Source organism: Callorhinchus milii, unplaced genomic scaffold (genome assembly GCF_018977255.1).
Source record: "Callorhinchus milii isolate IMCB2004 unplaced genomic scaffold, IMCB_Cmil_1.0 Scaffold27, whole genome shotgun sequence".
NCBI lineage: Eukaryota > Metazoa > Chordata > Chondrichthyes > Chimaeriformes > Callorhinchidae > Callorhinchus > Callorhinchus milii.
In genome coordinates, this window is record NW_024704768.1 from 2,542,473 (window position 1) to 2,558,501 (window position 16,029).

The window sequence follows — 16,029 nt, forward strand, 5'->3', positions numbered from 1 at the left end:
CCCTGTTGCTCAGTGGTTAGAGCACTCGCCTCGCAACCGAAAAGACCTGGGTTCGATTCTCAGCCGGAGCGAAACTTTGGGCAAGTTTCCTTACTCCACACACGCGCCTCTGTTTACCCAGGGGTAAGTAGGAACCCGATTGTTAGTTGTTTTTCCGGGGGTGGTAATTAATGTTAAATAATTTGGTTACTTAATCCACGACGGTCTGTGGGACGCTTTCACCCACAAAATATACAGTCAATTCACTTTACTGTATGTCCTGTGAAGCGCTTTGAGACGTCTCGAAGACCTGGTAAAGCCCTGTATCAAATGCAAGGATTATTATTATTAAACCAAGGTTCCGGCTGTGCATTTTCGGGCAGAAGTTAAAAGATCCTTTGGTGCCATTGAAAAAGAGTAGAGAGTGTCCCTTCCGGGTTTCCTGACCGACAGTCCGCCAGTTAATAACTGCTTCAACGTGGAGCTGTTTGCTGGAAGTTGGCTGCTGCTGCTCTCCTACGAAATACACAGTCACTACGCTTCACGGTAAACCCTGTGACGCTTCCCGAGACGTCCCTCTGGTGTCCAAGGTGCTGCGTCAAACGTTAGAATTGTGATTGTATAAATCGATGGCTAACCTGCGGCCCGCGGGCCAGATGCGGCCCACGGGAAAAATTCCCACGAGTCTCGGTAAGTCCGTGTTTGATTGTTGGTGTGTTTTCAGTTTTTTTTTCTTGATTGATCTATTGGCGCAAATCGAAAAAAAAATATTCCACCGAGAAAGCGTATCCTGTTGTCCAACCGGCCGTCGCTGGGATAAACGCTGCTGTGTCACAGTTTTCCGCGGCGCCTGCCTCAACAACAACAACAACAACCACAAGATCGCATTTTGTAGAGCGCCTTTCACGTCGGGAGGACGTCCCGAGGCGCTGGACAGTTGGGTCGGGACCCGAGCATTGGGGGGGATATGGTCAGGGTGAGGGGAGGGAGGGAAGGGAGGGAGCCAGGAGGANGGGGGGTAGAGAGTCAAGAGGGGAGCTGAAGGCATTTGAAAAGCGCTATATCAAATGCAAGGATTATTATTATTATTATTTGATCATTTGCGGATCTGACTGATCGATCGATTCACGGACACAGCGTGGAAACGTGCCATTCAGCCTATCCTGTCCGGCTGGAGTTTACCTTCTCCACGAGTTCTTATCCCAGATCCTATCCCAATATCCCAGCTTTTCCCCACATCCCCCCACCTCATTCCCTCTCGGCTGTGTGTCGTAGAATAAGGATCGCTGTGATTGACACGGAGCCAGGAAGGAGCGTTACTCTGGTCTTCACAGCAGGTAGTACCAACAGCCCTGTGTCAACCCGAGTAACGCTCCCTCCTCCTCCTCCTCCTCCTCCTAAAGGAAACGGCTTTCTTCATTTCCGTTGAGTCAAACAGACCGTAAACAATGAGTCACCACCAAATCTGTCTCACAAGGAGTTTATCCCAAATCAGTTTACTGGAGGAAAGGAGGTGAGAGGCTTCCCCTCTCCATCCCCCCCCCACCCGCCCCCGCGCACTCTCCCTGCGGAAAACGTTAGCCAAGCTTTCCACAGGACCAGAGAAAGGTAGGGCACAGAGAAAGCCCGTTAGCCCACCAAATACACAGTCACTCCGCCTCGCAATATATCCTGCGAAGCGCTTTGCTCACCTCGGCTTCGACAGTGCCCCACTGCCCGTCTGTATGCAGTGCTGGGGCGACGAGCGCGGGCGGGTGGAGCAGCTCGAGGGATGAGATCCGATGCACCGAAGGGACTTATTAATCCGAACCGATCCTGTGATCCGTGAGATTTAATGTGAGCGCGAGTTTTCCTTGTTCCACGCAAACGGTTGTTCCCGCTTTGTGTCAGCGGAGGGCGACAGCGAGTGGGTTCACCGGCCGGGAGCCACACACAAGCGTTACTCCCTCTCCCCCTCTCAGCTCCTCCAACGAATAATAATAATAATAATAACCCTTTGACGCAGCGCCTTATCACGTCTCTGAGAAGTCTCGAAGCGCTTCACGGGATAATCCGTAACGCGAATGGACCGCGTGTTTTCGTGGGCGGAACGCGGCAGCCGATCGCGCACAGCGGCGTCCTCCGACCCCCCCCCACCCCACCACCACCCCACAAACAGCCGTGGATCCAAGTGACCAAAAATTTATTTCGTTGAAGGGATTACTAGCCCTGGAAAAGCGATGCACCAGTCGACTTAACGACCGGGTTCCTACCTACTGCCGGGGAACCGGAGCCGTGGGCGTGGAGTGCGGGAAACTTGCCCAGTGTGTTGGTCGGTTGGGAATCGAACCCAGGTCCTCTCGCCGAGCGAGGCGAGTGCTCCCAACAACCGGGCTACAGTAGTGAGTCCTGTGGCTCAGTGGTTAGAGCACTCGCTTTGCGAGCGAGAGACCTGAGTTCAATTCCAGGCAGAGGGCGAAACCTCGGGCAAGTTTCCTTACTCCACACAGAGCCTAATAATAATCCCTCCAAAACCAAAAACAATAATAAATTGGTCATTTTCAATCTACGACTGTTTGTGGGACATTGCTGTGCGCAATCGGCCGCCGCGTTCGCCCACAAATATACAGTCAATTCACTTTACAGTGTGTTCTGTGAAGCGCTTTGGGACGTCCTCTCCCGACGTGAAAAGCGCTATATCAAATGCAAGGATTATTATTATTATATTATTACAGGGGCTCCCAATGAAGCCTCCATCCCAATCGCAGCTCTTTCCCGGTTCATACATTTGTGTTGTTTCGTGCCGTCAACCCCACTCTGAGGACCTTTCGTTGCCTCTATCGCTCGATGAGTTGCTGATCGCAGCCAAGAGAAAGGGGGTACAGTCAGTCGGTCTCAGTGTGTGTGTGTGCGTGTCTGCATGTCTCGCATTGTATTAACGTGTGTGTTTGTGTTTCTCTGTGTGTCACTCTATCTGTGTGTGTGTGTTTTTCTCTGTCACTCTCGGTTTGTGGCTGTGTGCATTTCCCTCTGTGTCACTGTGTGTGTGTGTGTGTCGTCGTTGTCTGTGTGTGTGTTTCTGTCGCTCAATCTGTGTGCGTGTCTCGTGATGTGTGTGCGTGTGTGTGTGTGTGTGTATATCTCTCTCTCTCTGTGTTGCCTCTCAGTCAGTCACAATGATGTGCCTCAGTCTATCAGATGATGTCCTCCAGCCACTGACTCCCCGTCCTTTCCAGCCGAGCGTTGCTAAGTGCCTGTGGCCGCTGGGAGACATCTCTCCGCTGGAGTGTGTGGTTAGCCGAACGAATACATTAGCAGCGGAGAGGAGACGACATGTTGAGGGCCGGGGGGGGCGGGGGGGGGTGGGGGGGGGGGACACGTTTGACCTCAAAATGATGGTTTGTAAAATCGTCAAAAGTCGCTCGGGTTATCTCAGGAATTTTCACCCCAACTCCATCCCGCAAACCTCCAATATCGACCAGATAATAATCACCTGATTCCCGCCCCACGTAACCCCCCCCCCCCCACCACCCCCACCCCCACCCCCCGACAATTCCCCGGAGAAGAAAATGATCATTCACTTCCTGGCCGTTTGTGCGGCATTGCTGTGTGCGAATCAATCGCCTGTCACATTCGCCTACAAAAATGCACAGTCACTACACTTGACGCACTTGTCGGGGATGTTTTGACGATGTGATAAGGTGTTGTATCAAACACGAGGATTATTAAACTCCCCACACCCCCACCCCCCCGCCCCACCCCACTCCTCCGCTCGCGCACACAGTGGGACTATTCCTGGGTTCTGTCACTGAGCCGAACACACACTGACGTGGGACGTTAATAATAATAATAATTCTGATCACGTCTTCGAGACGTCTCGGAGCGCTTCACCGAACATCCTGTAAAGTGAATCGACTGCGTGGTTTGCGGGCGAAACGCGGCGGCCAATTGCGCGCAGCAGCGTCCCCACAAACAGCCGTGGATTGAGTGAGCAAATTATTATTATTTTTGAAGGAAAAGCGATCCGCCAATCGACTAATAATAATCCCTCCAGAACAAAACAATAATAAATTGGTCGTTTTTAATCCACGGCTGTTTGTGGGACGCTGCTGTGCGCAATTGGCCGCCGCCTTTCGCCCACAAATAATACGGTCAATTCACTTTACAGTCTATCCTGTGAAGCGCTTTGAGACGTCGAGAAGACGTGAAGAGCGCTGTATCAAAGGCAAGGATTATTATTATTATTATTATTATTCTCACTCCGCACCCCACCGCCCCAGTCCTCGTCAGGCTCCACTGCCTCACCAGTGCAGAGCGGATCGATTTCAAGATCCTCAGACTCCCACGCAAAATCCCTTCACCCCCTGGAACCTCCCTGCACCCCGACCTGCTCTCTCTCTCTCTCTCTCTCTCTCTCGACTCCACTCCCTTTGCTCAACTGGCTCCAGCCTCCTCGTCCCCTCTGTTCCACCATCGGTGGCCGTGTTTTCAGCCACTTGCGCCCCGAGCCTCTGGGACCCTCTACCTCGATTCCCCTGCCCTGCCCGCTCCTTGTCCATGTTCAGATCACACCCGAAGACCTTCCTCTTCAATAGTGACCTCTCTCCCTCTCTCCAGCTCGGCCTCCGTCTCCGCCACTGTTAAGTGGGGGTTACACTGCCCCACGTGAAGGGGGTTGTGTAACTGCAAATTGTTCTGAGAGGGTTTGCAGAGAGAGCAGGGCAATGGGATTAGAGTAGAGAGCTCCAGTGGGGGAGTGAGCCCCGGCACAGACACGACGGGGAGAGAGAGAGAGAGAGAGAGAGAGCAGGGAATGGGGTGCACAGTAGGGATAGGGGCTGAATGGCCTCCTCCTGTTCCTACGGCAGCTCGCCAGAGTTACTCCCGGGGCCCCGACCGACAATCCGTTCCCGGATAATGTCGCTCGTTTGCCTCACGGCTGTTTGCGGGCGTGTCACTGGGCGCAAACTGGCAGCCGAGTTTCCACCCGCATAATACACAGTCACTACACGACACAGAAAATTCCGCGAAGCACTTTGAGACACTTGATGACGTGATAATAATAATAATAATAATAGGTGGGGGTTATAAAAGGCCTGATTGACTCTCACACCTCTATTCCCCCCCGTCACCCCCTCAAGCCTTGCCAGGCTTCACTGGCTCCCACTCCCCCCCTCCCCCCGCCACCACCCACCAGCGCAGAGCATCCCCTGATTCCGAGCAACAAGACCCCCCCCTCCGCACACGCTCTTCAGTTTCCTCCCCGCTATAGGGAGCTACATCGAGTGCAAGGGGTTAATACACTTCTTCTAAAAAAAAAAGAGCGTTCAGTCAGGGAAACACAAAACACAGTCACTACGCTTCCCAGCGTATCCTGCGAAGCGCTTTGTTTGAGACGTCTCGACGACGCGATGGGGCGGCGCATCAAAGGCAAGGATCGTTATTAGAGTGACTTCGGATTCATTCCTTTTTGTCGCGTTGCTTTAAAGGTATTTTTTGTGTGGGGGGGGAGGGTGGGGGGAGGGTGGGGGGTGGTGATGGGTTGGGGTTGGGAGGGGACTGAGAGTGATTGGAAGAGGGGAGGGATTTAAAGGACCAGAGAGGGAGGTGCAAACCAGCTGTGTGTGTGTGTGTTTGGGAGGAGGAGGAGGAGGAGGGAGGATGGATGGATGGATGGATGGATGTAGATGAGGTTTTTACTTGTTAATTTCACAGCTGTTTAAGGAGGAAACTCAACAAGATCAGATCAGCTGAGGACCAGGACCGGTCCAGATCAGGACCAGATCAGATCAGGATCAGGACCAGACCAGATCAGGATCAGATCAGGACCAGGACCAGATCAGATCAGCAGAGGGACCTGATCAGATCAGCTGAGGACCAGGACCAGACCAGATCAGCTCAGGACCAGATCAGATCAGCTCAGGACCAGATCAGCTCAGCTCAGGACCAGGACCAGACCAGCCCCCATGAAGGAGAATAAAAACATGCAGAAGAGCACAGAGACAGCAGCCGTCAGGTGCAAATTAGTCCTGGTCGGGGATGTGCAATGCGGAAAGACTGCGATGCTGCAGGTGTTGGCTAAGGATTGCTACCCAGAGGTAAGGATGGATGGACCTGTGTCTGTCTGTCTGTCTGTCTGTCTGTCTGTCTGTCTGTCTGTCTGTCTGTCTGTCTGTCTGTGATAAGGGGTGATGTCCCCCTCTCTCTCTCTCTCTCTCTGTAGGAGCAGTTCACTGCTGATCACATCTCTTATAAACCTATTTCTTTATTGTTGTTTCAGTTTAAAACCTATTTTTTTTTGTGTGTCTTTTTTTTAAAAATATCTGTGTACGAACCTCTCTCTCTCTCTCTCCATCGCCTCCCCCTCTGCAGCCCCCACCATCTGTGTGTCTCTCTCTCTGTGTGTGGCTGTCTCTGTCTGTCTGTCTGTCTGTCTCTGTGTGTCTCTGGCTGTCTGTGTATGTGGCTGTCTCTGTCTGTCTCCCTGTGTGGCTGTCTGTCTGTCTCTGTGTGTGGCTGTCTCTATCTGTCTGTCTCTGTGTGTGTCTGTCTCTGTCTGTCTCTGTGTGTGGCTGTCTCTGTGTGTGTCTGTCTGTCTGTCTCTGTGTGTGTCTGTCTCTGTCTGTCTCTGTGTGTGGCTGTCTCTGTGTGTGGCTGTCTCTGTCTGTCTCTGTGTGTGGCTGTCTCTGTCTGTCTCTGTGTGTGGCTGTCTGTCTGTCTCTGTGTGTGGCCGTCTCTGTCTTTCTGTCTCTACGTGTGGCCGTCTCGGTCTGGCGGTCTCTGTGTGTGGCCGTCTCTGTCTGGCGGTCTCTGTGTGTGGCCGTCTCTGTCTGTCTGTCTGTCTCTGTGTGTGGCCGTCTCTGTCTGTCTGTCTGTGTCTCTGTGTGTGGCCGTCTCTGTCTGTCTGTCTCTGTGTGCGGCTGTCTGTCTGGCTGCCGGTCTCTGCGTGCGGCTGTCTGTCTGTCTGGCTGGCGGTCTCTGTGTGCGGTCTCTGTGTGCGGCCGGCTGTCTGTCTGTCTGCCGGTCTCTGTGTGCGGTCTCTGTGTGCGGCTGTCTGTCTGGCTGCCGGTCTCTGTGTGCGGCTGTCTGTCTGGCTGCCGGTCTCTGTGTGCGGCCGGCTGGCTGGCTGTCTGGCTGCCGGTCTCTGTGTGCGGCTGTCTGTCTGTCTGGCTGCCGGTCTCTGTGTGCGGTCTCTGTGTGCGGCCGGCTGGCTGGCTGGCTGTCTGGCTGGCGGTCTCTGTGTCTCCTGTCCTCTTATTGATGCAGTGAGAGGAACTGCGTCTATTTAAAGGAATGATGATTAATATTTTTTTGGTGGGGGTGGAGAGGAGGTGGGGGCTCCCCAGGGCCAGAGCTTGGGCTCATTGAGATATTCTCGTGCTCAGCCCCCGAGAGAGAGTCTGTATTTGCTGATTAATCATTGGAGAATGAGTTCAGGTTAAAATTATCTTTTTTTTGGGTGCGTGGGGGGGTGGGGGGGGGGGGGGGGCGAGAGGGGAAGGAAGGAGTGGGTAATATTTTTTTTCTTCGGCTGTGAGACCCCGACTGCCCTGGAAAGATGATGTTGATGATGATAATAATAATCCTTGCGTTTGATATAGCGCCGCTTCACATCTCTGAGACGTCTCGAACAAGTGCCCCAACGTCCCCCCACACCGGCTAATCTGTGTGTCTGTCTGTCTGTCTCTCTGTGTGTGTACGTCTCTGTCACTGTCTGTGTGTGTTTGTTTATCTGTCTGTGTTTTTGTGTACTGTCTCTGTTGCTGTGTATATGCTGTGTATATGGGTGTGGGGTGTGTGTGTGTGTGTGTTTGCCTGACTGTCTCTGTCATTGTGGGTGTATTTGTGTCACTGTGTATGTTTCTGTCTGTCTGTCTCTGTGTGTGTCTGTCTCTGTGTGTGTGTGTCTGTCTCTATGTGTGTCTGTCTGTCTGTGTGTGTGTGTCTCTGTGTGTGTGTCTCTGTGTCTGTCTGTCTCTATGTGTGTCTGTGTGTCTCTGTGTGTGTGTCTCTGTGTGTGTGTTTCTGTGTGTGTGTGTCTCTATGTGTGTCTGACGGTGACTGAGCCTGGACACTGCTCACTCAGCCCCGTCTGTTGGCAAATCATTTTCTATATTAAAATTTGAGATTTGGGGAAAAATTCTGAAACGTATCTTCTCGCCGTTCGTGTGTAGGGGTTGTGTGTGTGTGTGTGTGTGTGTGTTTTTTTTACATTGAATTTTTTTATTTTAATAAAATGCTCATGAATGAAAGAAATCCGATCCCAGAGTAAGAATAATTTTTTAAAAAACTGCTTATAAACCAGAAATGGATATCTCCAAATGTTTTAATTCAAGGTTCACTCTTAGGGCTAAGATTATGAGACTCTCGCAAGGTCCTTGTTCTCAGGCGAGTGGCGTGTGGAGGTGTCTCCCTGGAACTGAGTATTATTACTAATTATTATTACTAATAATACCAATAATACTATATTACTGTTGACAATAATCTCTGCATTTGATCCTTTCTACCCCACATCCGTGCCCTGACCCGCTCTGCCTTCCCCCACCTCCGCAACATCGCCCGACTCCGCCACCGTCCCACACCGCCGCAACCATTCGGAACATCCAGGCTCGACTGCGCAAACCCCCCGCTTGTCGGCCTCCCCCACTCCCCCCCCCCACCCCTCCGCAGGCTGCAGATCATCCACGACTCTGCAGCCCGTGTCCTCTCCCGCACCGGGCTCCGTGACCCTATCAGCCCCCATCCTCGCCCGACTCCACCGGCTTCCCATCGGACAGAGGATACAGTTCAAGATCCTGGTCCTCACCTTCAAAGCCCTCCACGGTCTCGCTCCCCCCGAGCTCTCCGACCTCCAAACCCCGTACCATCCTGCTCGCTCCCTCCGCTCAGCGGGCTCCGGCCTGCTTCACGTCCCCCGCCTCGCTCGCCCCACTATTGGCAGGTGGGCCTTCTGACACTCTGCCCCCACCCGCTGGAGCTCCATCCCGCAGTCCCTCCACCTCGCCCCCTCCCTTACCGCCTTCAAGACCCATCTCAAGACCCTCCTCTTCGACTGTGCTTCCGATCTCCCTGCTTCCCACCCCCTACCCTCCACCCTCCCCCACTCTGACCCCCAGCTCAGGTCCATCACTCTGACTGTCCAGTGCCTTGGGACGTCCTCCCGACGTGAAAGGCGCTAAACAAATATCGTTGTTACAGCGCCATAATTATCTCTCTAAGGGGCTGAGGAGCAGGACAATATTCCAATGACACCAGGCAATAGCCGTGGGGTTTCCCCCCCAAGAAAAAAAAGTATTGATTATCATATGGAAGGGAAAAAAACACAGAAATTGAATGAAAAAGATCTGCTGTGTTCTAATAAACTGGCGAGGTCTCTGTTTACCGGGCAGTGAGTAGGCATCCGGTTGTTAGTCGATCGGTGGATCGCTTCCCCGGGGGTAATAATCCCCTTTTTAATATAAACAAATAATTTGCTCGCTCAATCCCCGACTGTTTGTGGGACACCGCTGTGCGCAATCGGCTGCCGTGCGCAGTGCATTTAGAGTGCGTTCAGCGAAGCCCTTTGAGACGCCGCGAAGACATGATGAGGCGCTGTATGCAAGGATTGTGTTTAATATTTATTAGTATTACTATTAATCCTTATTGACGTTAAAGATATTGCGTAATATTACTATTTATTATTATGTATTTATTGTTGTTAATATATTATTATCGCCGTATTGTCGCTGTGTGTAACGGCTGTGCTTGTGGTTGCAGACCTACGTGCCCACAGTGTTTGAGAACTACACGGCCAGTGTAGAGGTGGAGGAGCTGCGAGTGGAGCTCAGCCTCTGGGACACATCAGGTTAGTCCTCGTGCTCTCGGCTCCCGTTGTGGGCTGTTACGCAGTGGGCGCTGTGTAAGTGCAAGCTGTCGTCGTCGTTTTGACCCGTCGGCCTAGCCGCTCGCGTTGGCTGGGCACACGCGGGCCACACTCGGGGCTCGAAGGGCATCGCCAGTGCGGTGTTGGAGGTGTGATGCGATGTCTTGTGTGGTCGGTGTTGCCGTCCTTCGGACGAGGCCTTGGCCCTGAGCAGTTGCAGTTAAAAAAAAATATGGCAGTGGCGTGCTCAGGCCTGGGAACCTTCCGCCAATGTGAATTTGGTAACTTGTGACCTTCAGCTGTGCCCGGGTCAGCCTCGCTCTGCTGCCTCCTGTCCCACAGGATCTGCCACATTAACACTCAGTGACTTTCCTCCCTCGGGTGTTTAACTCTCGCATATTATTATCATATCAATATAATCCAATCCTCCTGGGGTGGGTTGGGAGGGGAGGGGAGATAAAGTGGGGCCTCCTCGGAGCTAAACTGGCTCCAAGGTGACATGTCTGGCCATGGAATCGAGGCCCCTCCACCCCCCTGTGGTGGTTTCTGCTGCTTTGTCCTGGAGTTGGGGGGGAAATTGGATTCTGTTGAGAAATCAGCAACAACAGCGGCGTCTCGGTTTGTTTAACGGTGTTGGAACCTGATGCCGGGGCCGAGGTGGGGGGGGGAATGGAGGTGACCGTAAGCGCAGTCGAAGAGGAAGGTCCTCAGTCGTTATGGGAAGGTGGGGGTTGCGAGGCGGAGGGATAGGGGGAGAGATTCCAAAGCGTCGGGGCGCAGTGGCTGAAAGCGCGGCTGCTGATGGTGGAACGGATGAGGGGACGAGGGAGAAGCCGGAGATCAGGTCAGAAAGGTAAGGAGGTGCCAGGGCCTGGAAGGGTTTTGAGTGAGTGAGAACAGCAACGAGCAGGAACTTTGAACCTTAGCCCTACTCAGTGTGTCATCAACGATCGGCCTGAACCTCGGGCCTTGGGCCAGTGTAGGCTTGTGTGGACAGGTGCTGACCAGCCTGTGGGAGATGAGATGTTTGTGAGCTGTGTGTTTGCTCGGGTGGGAGAGTGGGGGGGGGGGAAGCGAGGGTTTAATCTGCTGTCTCCGATTGGAACTGTTGTCAACATGCACATGACTCCAGCCACGTCTCCAACCCTGGACAATAGCTCCTTGTTTGACCAGTCTCTGGGGAGGAGAACAAGAGATAAACAGAGAAAGAAATCCATCTCCTATCTTCACTGGGGGGGGCGGGGGGGAGAGGTTGGGAGGCAGGGGGTTGGGAAGCCTTTGGAGCACAGATGGCTCCACACGTCTGTGGGTATGAGACTGTCACTGTGCTAGTGGGCAAATTGCTCTTCCTGGGCAGGAGATGCACGTGAGGGGGTGGGGGGGAGGCACCTGGTGGGTGGGTGAATGGATAGATGGGGAAGAAGTTCCTCTGGGTTTTGGGTACCACACTCCAAATGGTTTTGTCTGCAATGCCAGTTTCGTTACCTCACACTCTCTCTCGCTCTCTCTCCCTCTCTCGCTCTCTCTCGCGCTCTCGCTCTCTCTCTCGCTCTCTCGCTCGCTCTCTCGCTCGCTCTCTCGCTCTCTCTCGCTCTCTCGCTCTCTCTCGCTCTCTCTCTCTCTCTCGCCTCTGTTTACCAGCAGTCAGTAGGAACCCGGTTGTTAGTCGATTGGCAGATCGCTTTTCTGGGGGCAATAAACACCCCCAAAAAATGTCACTCAACCCACGGCTGTTTGTGTGGGACGCCTCTGTGCGCAGTTGGCTGCCGTGTTTCGCCCACAAAATGCACAGTCAATCCAATTTACAGTATATTCCGTGAATCGCTTTGAGACGTCTCGAAGACGAGACGGGGCACCGGGTCAGATGCCAGAGTTATTATTGATATTGTTGTTAATGAATTGTAATTGCAGAGTTAGTTTTCCCGCTCGTAACTTGGCATCCACCTCGCCCGACTCTGGTGACGTTTACTCTGGGCTAAGTAACTCCTGACTCTCTCTCCTTCTCTCCTTCTCTTCTTCTCTCTCTCTCTCTCTCTCGCTAGGTTCCCCGTATTACGACAACGTGCGGCCGCTCTGTTACAGCGACTCGGACGCTGTCCTCGTCTGTTTTGACGTCAGTCGCCCTGAAACCTTGGACAGCGCCATCAAAAAGGTGAGGAGCCTCGAGGGTCTGATCTCTGTGGAGTGGAGTCCGGCAGCTCAGTGGTTAGAGCGCTCGCCTCGCAAGGGGCACTGACTGACTCTTCTCCTGTTTCTCCTTCCTCCTCTCTCTCTCCTCCTCCTTCCAGTGGAAGACTGAGATCCAGGATTATTGCCCGACCACTAAGACCTTACTGGTTGGCTGTAAGAATGATCTCCGCACTGACTACAGCACCGTGTTGGAGCTGTCCAGCCAGAAACAAGCTCCCATTTCCCACGAGCAGGTAACGGCTTCCGGTACATTCTATTTCAGGTAGTTTTTTTTTCCCCCTGTTGACGTCGGCCATTGGTGGTGGTGTTGTTGTTCGCGTCAGGGCTGAGCTGCTGAGCAGTGCGAGGTCCGAGCCTCTTAGGGTTTCACGGCTGCTTTGCGAGGACGTCGCGATGGCCGACAAGATACCCAGTCACTACACTCCAGTGAATCCAGTGTGAGCGTATTGCGAAGTCCTCCTGACGTGAGAGGCACTGCATCAAACACAAGGGTTCGAATTGGTTACGGATTGGCTTTGACTGATTAAAGTGTTCATTTTTTTTCCCCCCTCTCTCCCTCTCCCCCCCTCTCCCTTTCTCTCCTCCCTCTTTCTCTCTCTCTCTCCTCTCTCTCTCTCTCTCTCTCCCTCTTCCTCCTCTCCCCCCAGGGCTCCCTCTCGGCCAAGCAGCTGGGGGCGGATGCGTACCTGGAGTGCTCGGCCTTCACGTCGGAGAAGAGCGTTAACAGTGCTTTCCGCGTGGCCTCGCTGGCCTGTCTCAACAGACTGAGTCCCCAGATCAAGAGCAGCCAATCCCGGAGGTTCTCCAAACGCCTCCTGACCATCCCCAGCCGCTCCGAGCTCTCCGTCGTCTCCAAAACCTTCCAGAAGCAAAAAGCCAAGAGCTGCGCCATCATGTGAAGTGGTGGTGGTGGGGCGGAGAGAGGGGAGGGAGTGTTTGGGTGGGGGGGGAGAACATGGGGGGAGGAAGGGCAGAGGGGTGGGAGGGACAATGGGGGACATTGGGAGCGGTGGGGGGGTACAACGGGGGCAGGGGAGGATTGAGGCGAGGATGGAATTGGTTGAGCAGTGGTTTGGGTGGGGGGGAGAGAGGAGTCATTGGTGTTCCATGGAGATCTGAACCATTTTGACGCTGTACCTGTGCCTGTCTGGTGGCCAAGAACTCGCCAGGAAGACCTGAGAAACCCAATGGGTCAATGATTGCTCCCCTGACATCTCGGTCTCCTTGCCCGGCCTCTGTTTTTTGGGGGGAGGGGGTTGTGGGGGATGGGGAAACCAGATGGCCGCCATGACTTTTCCCCCTCCCCTGTTAGAATTTGAGCTGTGAATTTGGACACCTGGGCTATTGGCAACCAGAATAAGTCCCAGTTTTCTCCTCCTCCCGACCCCCAAACCTCCACCCCAACCCCCACCCCCAACCCCCACCCCACAGCGCCCTCACTTTTATGGGAAGAAAAGGTAACATGGACAAAATTCTATTGGCATTGGCTTATCGGAAGCCATCTCCTTTCTCCATACAAGATGGAGAGACTGAGCCATTAATTATACAGCCTCTTATTTTTTTCTCTCGCTCTCTGCTCTATTGTGCCGTGAAATGTGTTATTCCTCTTCTCTACAGGGTGACCGCAAAATCGTGCTGTCCACCCCTATTATCTTACAAAATATATATGTATCATCATTTCTTCGAAGACTTATCAGACATTGTAACGGTCTCGGGGCTTTTTGGTCAACCTTTATGAGTAGACTCTTGTAGTTTTTGGCTTCAGCTGACTTGTCTATCATATGTATTCCCCTTTTTGTTCCGTACTCTTTCGCCTCCGGCCAAAATTGGCGGCCCCAACATATACAGTCACTAGACGTTTACGGGGTGTTCTGTGAATCACATCTTCGAGACGTCTCGAAGATGTGATGAGGCGCTGTATCAAGCGCAAGGGTCATCATTCTCATAAATCTCTGGCCAAAGGTTTCCCCCCCCCCCCCCCGTTTCACTACGCAACGCACAGTTATTACACTTCATGGGGTGGGGGAGAGGTCTGAGATGTCTCGCCAACGTGATAAAGAGCCTGATCAAATGCAGAGATTAGTGTTTATTATGTAGGAGAGGACACCGGAGTGATATCAGGGATCAATTAGGATTAGGTTGGAAACTTTGGACCCTTTGTCAGTCACTTAAATCCACCCTCACCCCCTCCTCACCACCTTAAGCCTAATGCTGCACACAATAAGAACAAGTATTGCCCATAATATTGACGTCTTCCTAGTCATAAAGTTATTCACGCTTCAATCAATCTATAGCCTGTGTTCCCTCCCCACTCCAACCCCTCTCTTTTCCCCCCTCACCCGCCAACTCCAAGCCACTATTAGTGACTGCAACGCTGGTGAATGGTCTGGGGTTTCTCTCTTTTTCTCTCCCCCCCACCCCCCCACCCACTTCCCCACCCACCCAACCTGGTCAAACCCATTCCCTCCTGTCAGACTCACACCTACATCTTGTACGTGCTGAGACACAGAGGGTGGGAGGAGGCAAGTATTTTGCAACGTAAGGAGCTTTCTTGGTGGTGGTTGCTTTTTTATGGTGGGGGTGGGGGAGGGAGAGGAAGGGGGGGTGGGGAGCGGCTGCTTGGAGGTGTTACACTAATGTGCTTTTACGTGTGGCTTCCCCGGGTTAATATTCACTCTTTAAAAGATTGGGCCTTCAAGTCTTTGGAAGGCTGTGTCGGAGACTGGTCCGTGAGTCGGTCAGTCAGTCTATCCCATCCAAAATAAAATCAGGATTCGCTGGGAACGCTCAGCAGGTCAGGCAGCATCGATGGAGAGAGGACAGTGAGTCTTTGACCTGAAACGTGAACTCACTTTCCTCTCTCCATAGATGCTGCCTGACCTGCTGAGCGTTCCCAGCGACTCCTGCTTTTTATTTCAGATGTCCAGCATCTGCAGTATTTTGCCTTTTTACTCTATCCCGCGTGTTCTGGACCCGGATTGAGTTATTGTTAAAGTGGCCGTGTTTAAATGTCCTGGGAGGAGGCGAGGGCGAGAGAGTGAGGGGCGAGGGAGTCGGCTTTTTTTTTTTGTGTGTGCCATTTTAGTATTTATTGTGTTAAGTGAGTGTGTGTGTGTGTGTGTGTGTGTGTGTGTGTGTGTTTCTGGAGGTACGTTTTTTTTTGAGTGGCGTGTTTGCCTGTTCCCGTCAACCACAGGGCGGTCCAAGTGGCGGCCCGCGGGCCGCATCCGGCCCACTGGCCGATTTCATCCAGCCCCCCCCCCATTTCATCAGGACCCCCTGGTTCCTCCGTAATCCGTAAGTGTCGTGTTTCTAGGCGGGGGCAGGGGGGACACAAAAATATTGCTTGTGTTGACCCGTTGACGTTACCCCGCCCCCCCCCCCCCCCCTCAACTAGGACACCCAGCCCTCAGCAGCCAAAAGGTTGGACCTCCTGCAGGTTGACAACCCAACTGGCTCCCTCAGCGATCTCGTTCCGTGGGTTCTAGTCTATCGTATTGTGAAACGGTGTCTGATTTGCTCCCCAGGAATCCTGTGAGCTGTGTGTTACTGTAAAAGGGCTTCCAGGGGGGAGCGCGGGGGAGCCATTGACAGAACAGTTACCAAGACTGTCGTGAGCGTAGGTTTCTCTCTCGCCCTCCGCCCTCTTCTCTCCCTCTCCCTCACCCCCCGAAATGCTGTTTCTGTAGCAAAACCTGCTGTATTTTAATGTATATATCAGCTGGGATCGCCTCTATTCAGACTTGTATATTAAACATTTTTTTTTGCTGTACAATATTTCCTTGTGGACAGAATTTAAAAACAATAAATTTGTTTTTTTTTTCTCATTCTCTTTTCGGTCTCTTCTGCCGGGGAGCGAGCGAGACACGGGCTGGGGGTGGGGGGGCGGAAAAAAAGAGGGAGAGGCGCGAGTGAGCCCGACAGCTCGTGTCGGCCTAATGGCGGTAACTGACATACTCACCTCTGCCTTGTGAGGTTGTGGTTACACACGGGAACGTGGACTTCATAGTAATAATAAT

The 16,029-nt window shown here is 52.9% G+C and overlaps 1 protein-coding gene across 1 annotated transcript; it reads left to right on the top strand.

Annotated features, from left to right (window-relative positions):
* Positions 1-5,872: 5,872 nt before the first annotated feature.
* On the top strand, positions 5,873-12,909 carry LOC103173612 (rho-related GTP-binding protein Rho6). The gene is made up of 5 exons (XM_042344293.1): positions 5,873-6,056; positions 9,715-9,802; positions 11,863-11,972; positions 12,109-12,243; positions 12,658-12,909. The coding sequence occupies exons 1-5, from the start codon at positions 5,925-5,927 to the stop codon at positions 12,907-12,909; spliced, it is 717 nt and encodes a 238-aa protein (XP_042200227.1). The 5' UTR covers positions 5,873-5,924.
* Positions 12,910-16,029: the final 3,120 nt, after the last annotated feature.

Bases quoted from the DNA above. Each gene is read 5' to 3' on its own strand.
- LOC103173612 (XM_042344293.1), top strand. From the start codon at position 5,925: ATGAAGGAGAATAAAAACATGCAGAAGAGCACAGAGACAGCAGCCGTC. The intron at 9,803-11,862 runs GTTAGTCCTCGT...CTCTCTCGCTAG, and splicing joins CAGCCTCTGGGACACATCAG to GTTCCCCGTATTACGACAAC. The intron at 12,244-12,657 runs GTAACGGCTTCC...CTCTCCCCCCAG, and splicing joins CTCCCATTTCCCACGAGCAG to GGCTCCCTCTCGGCCAAGCA.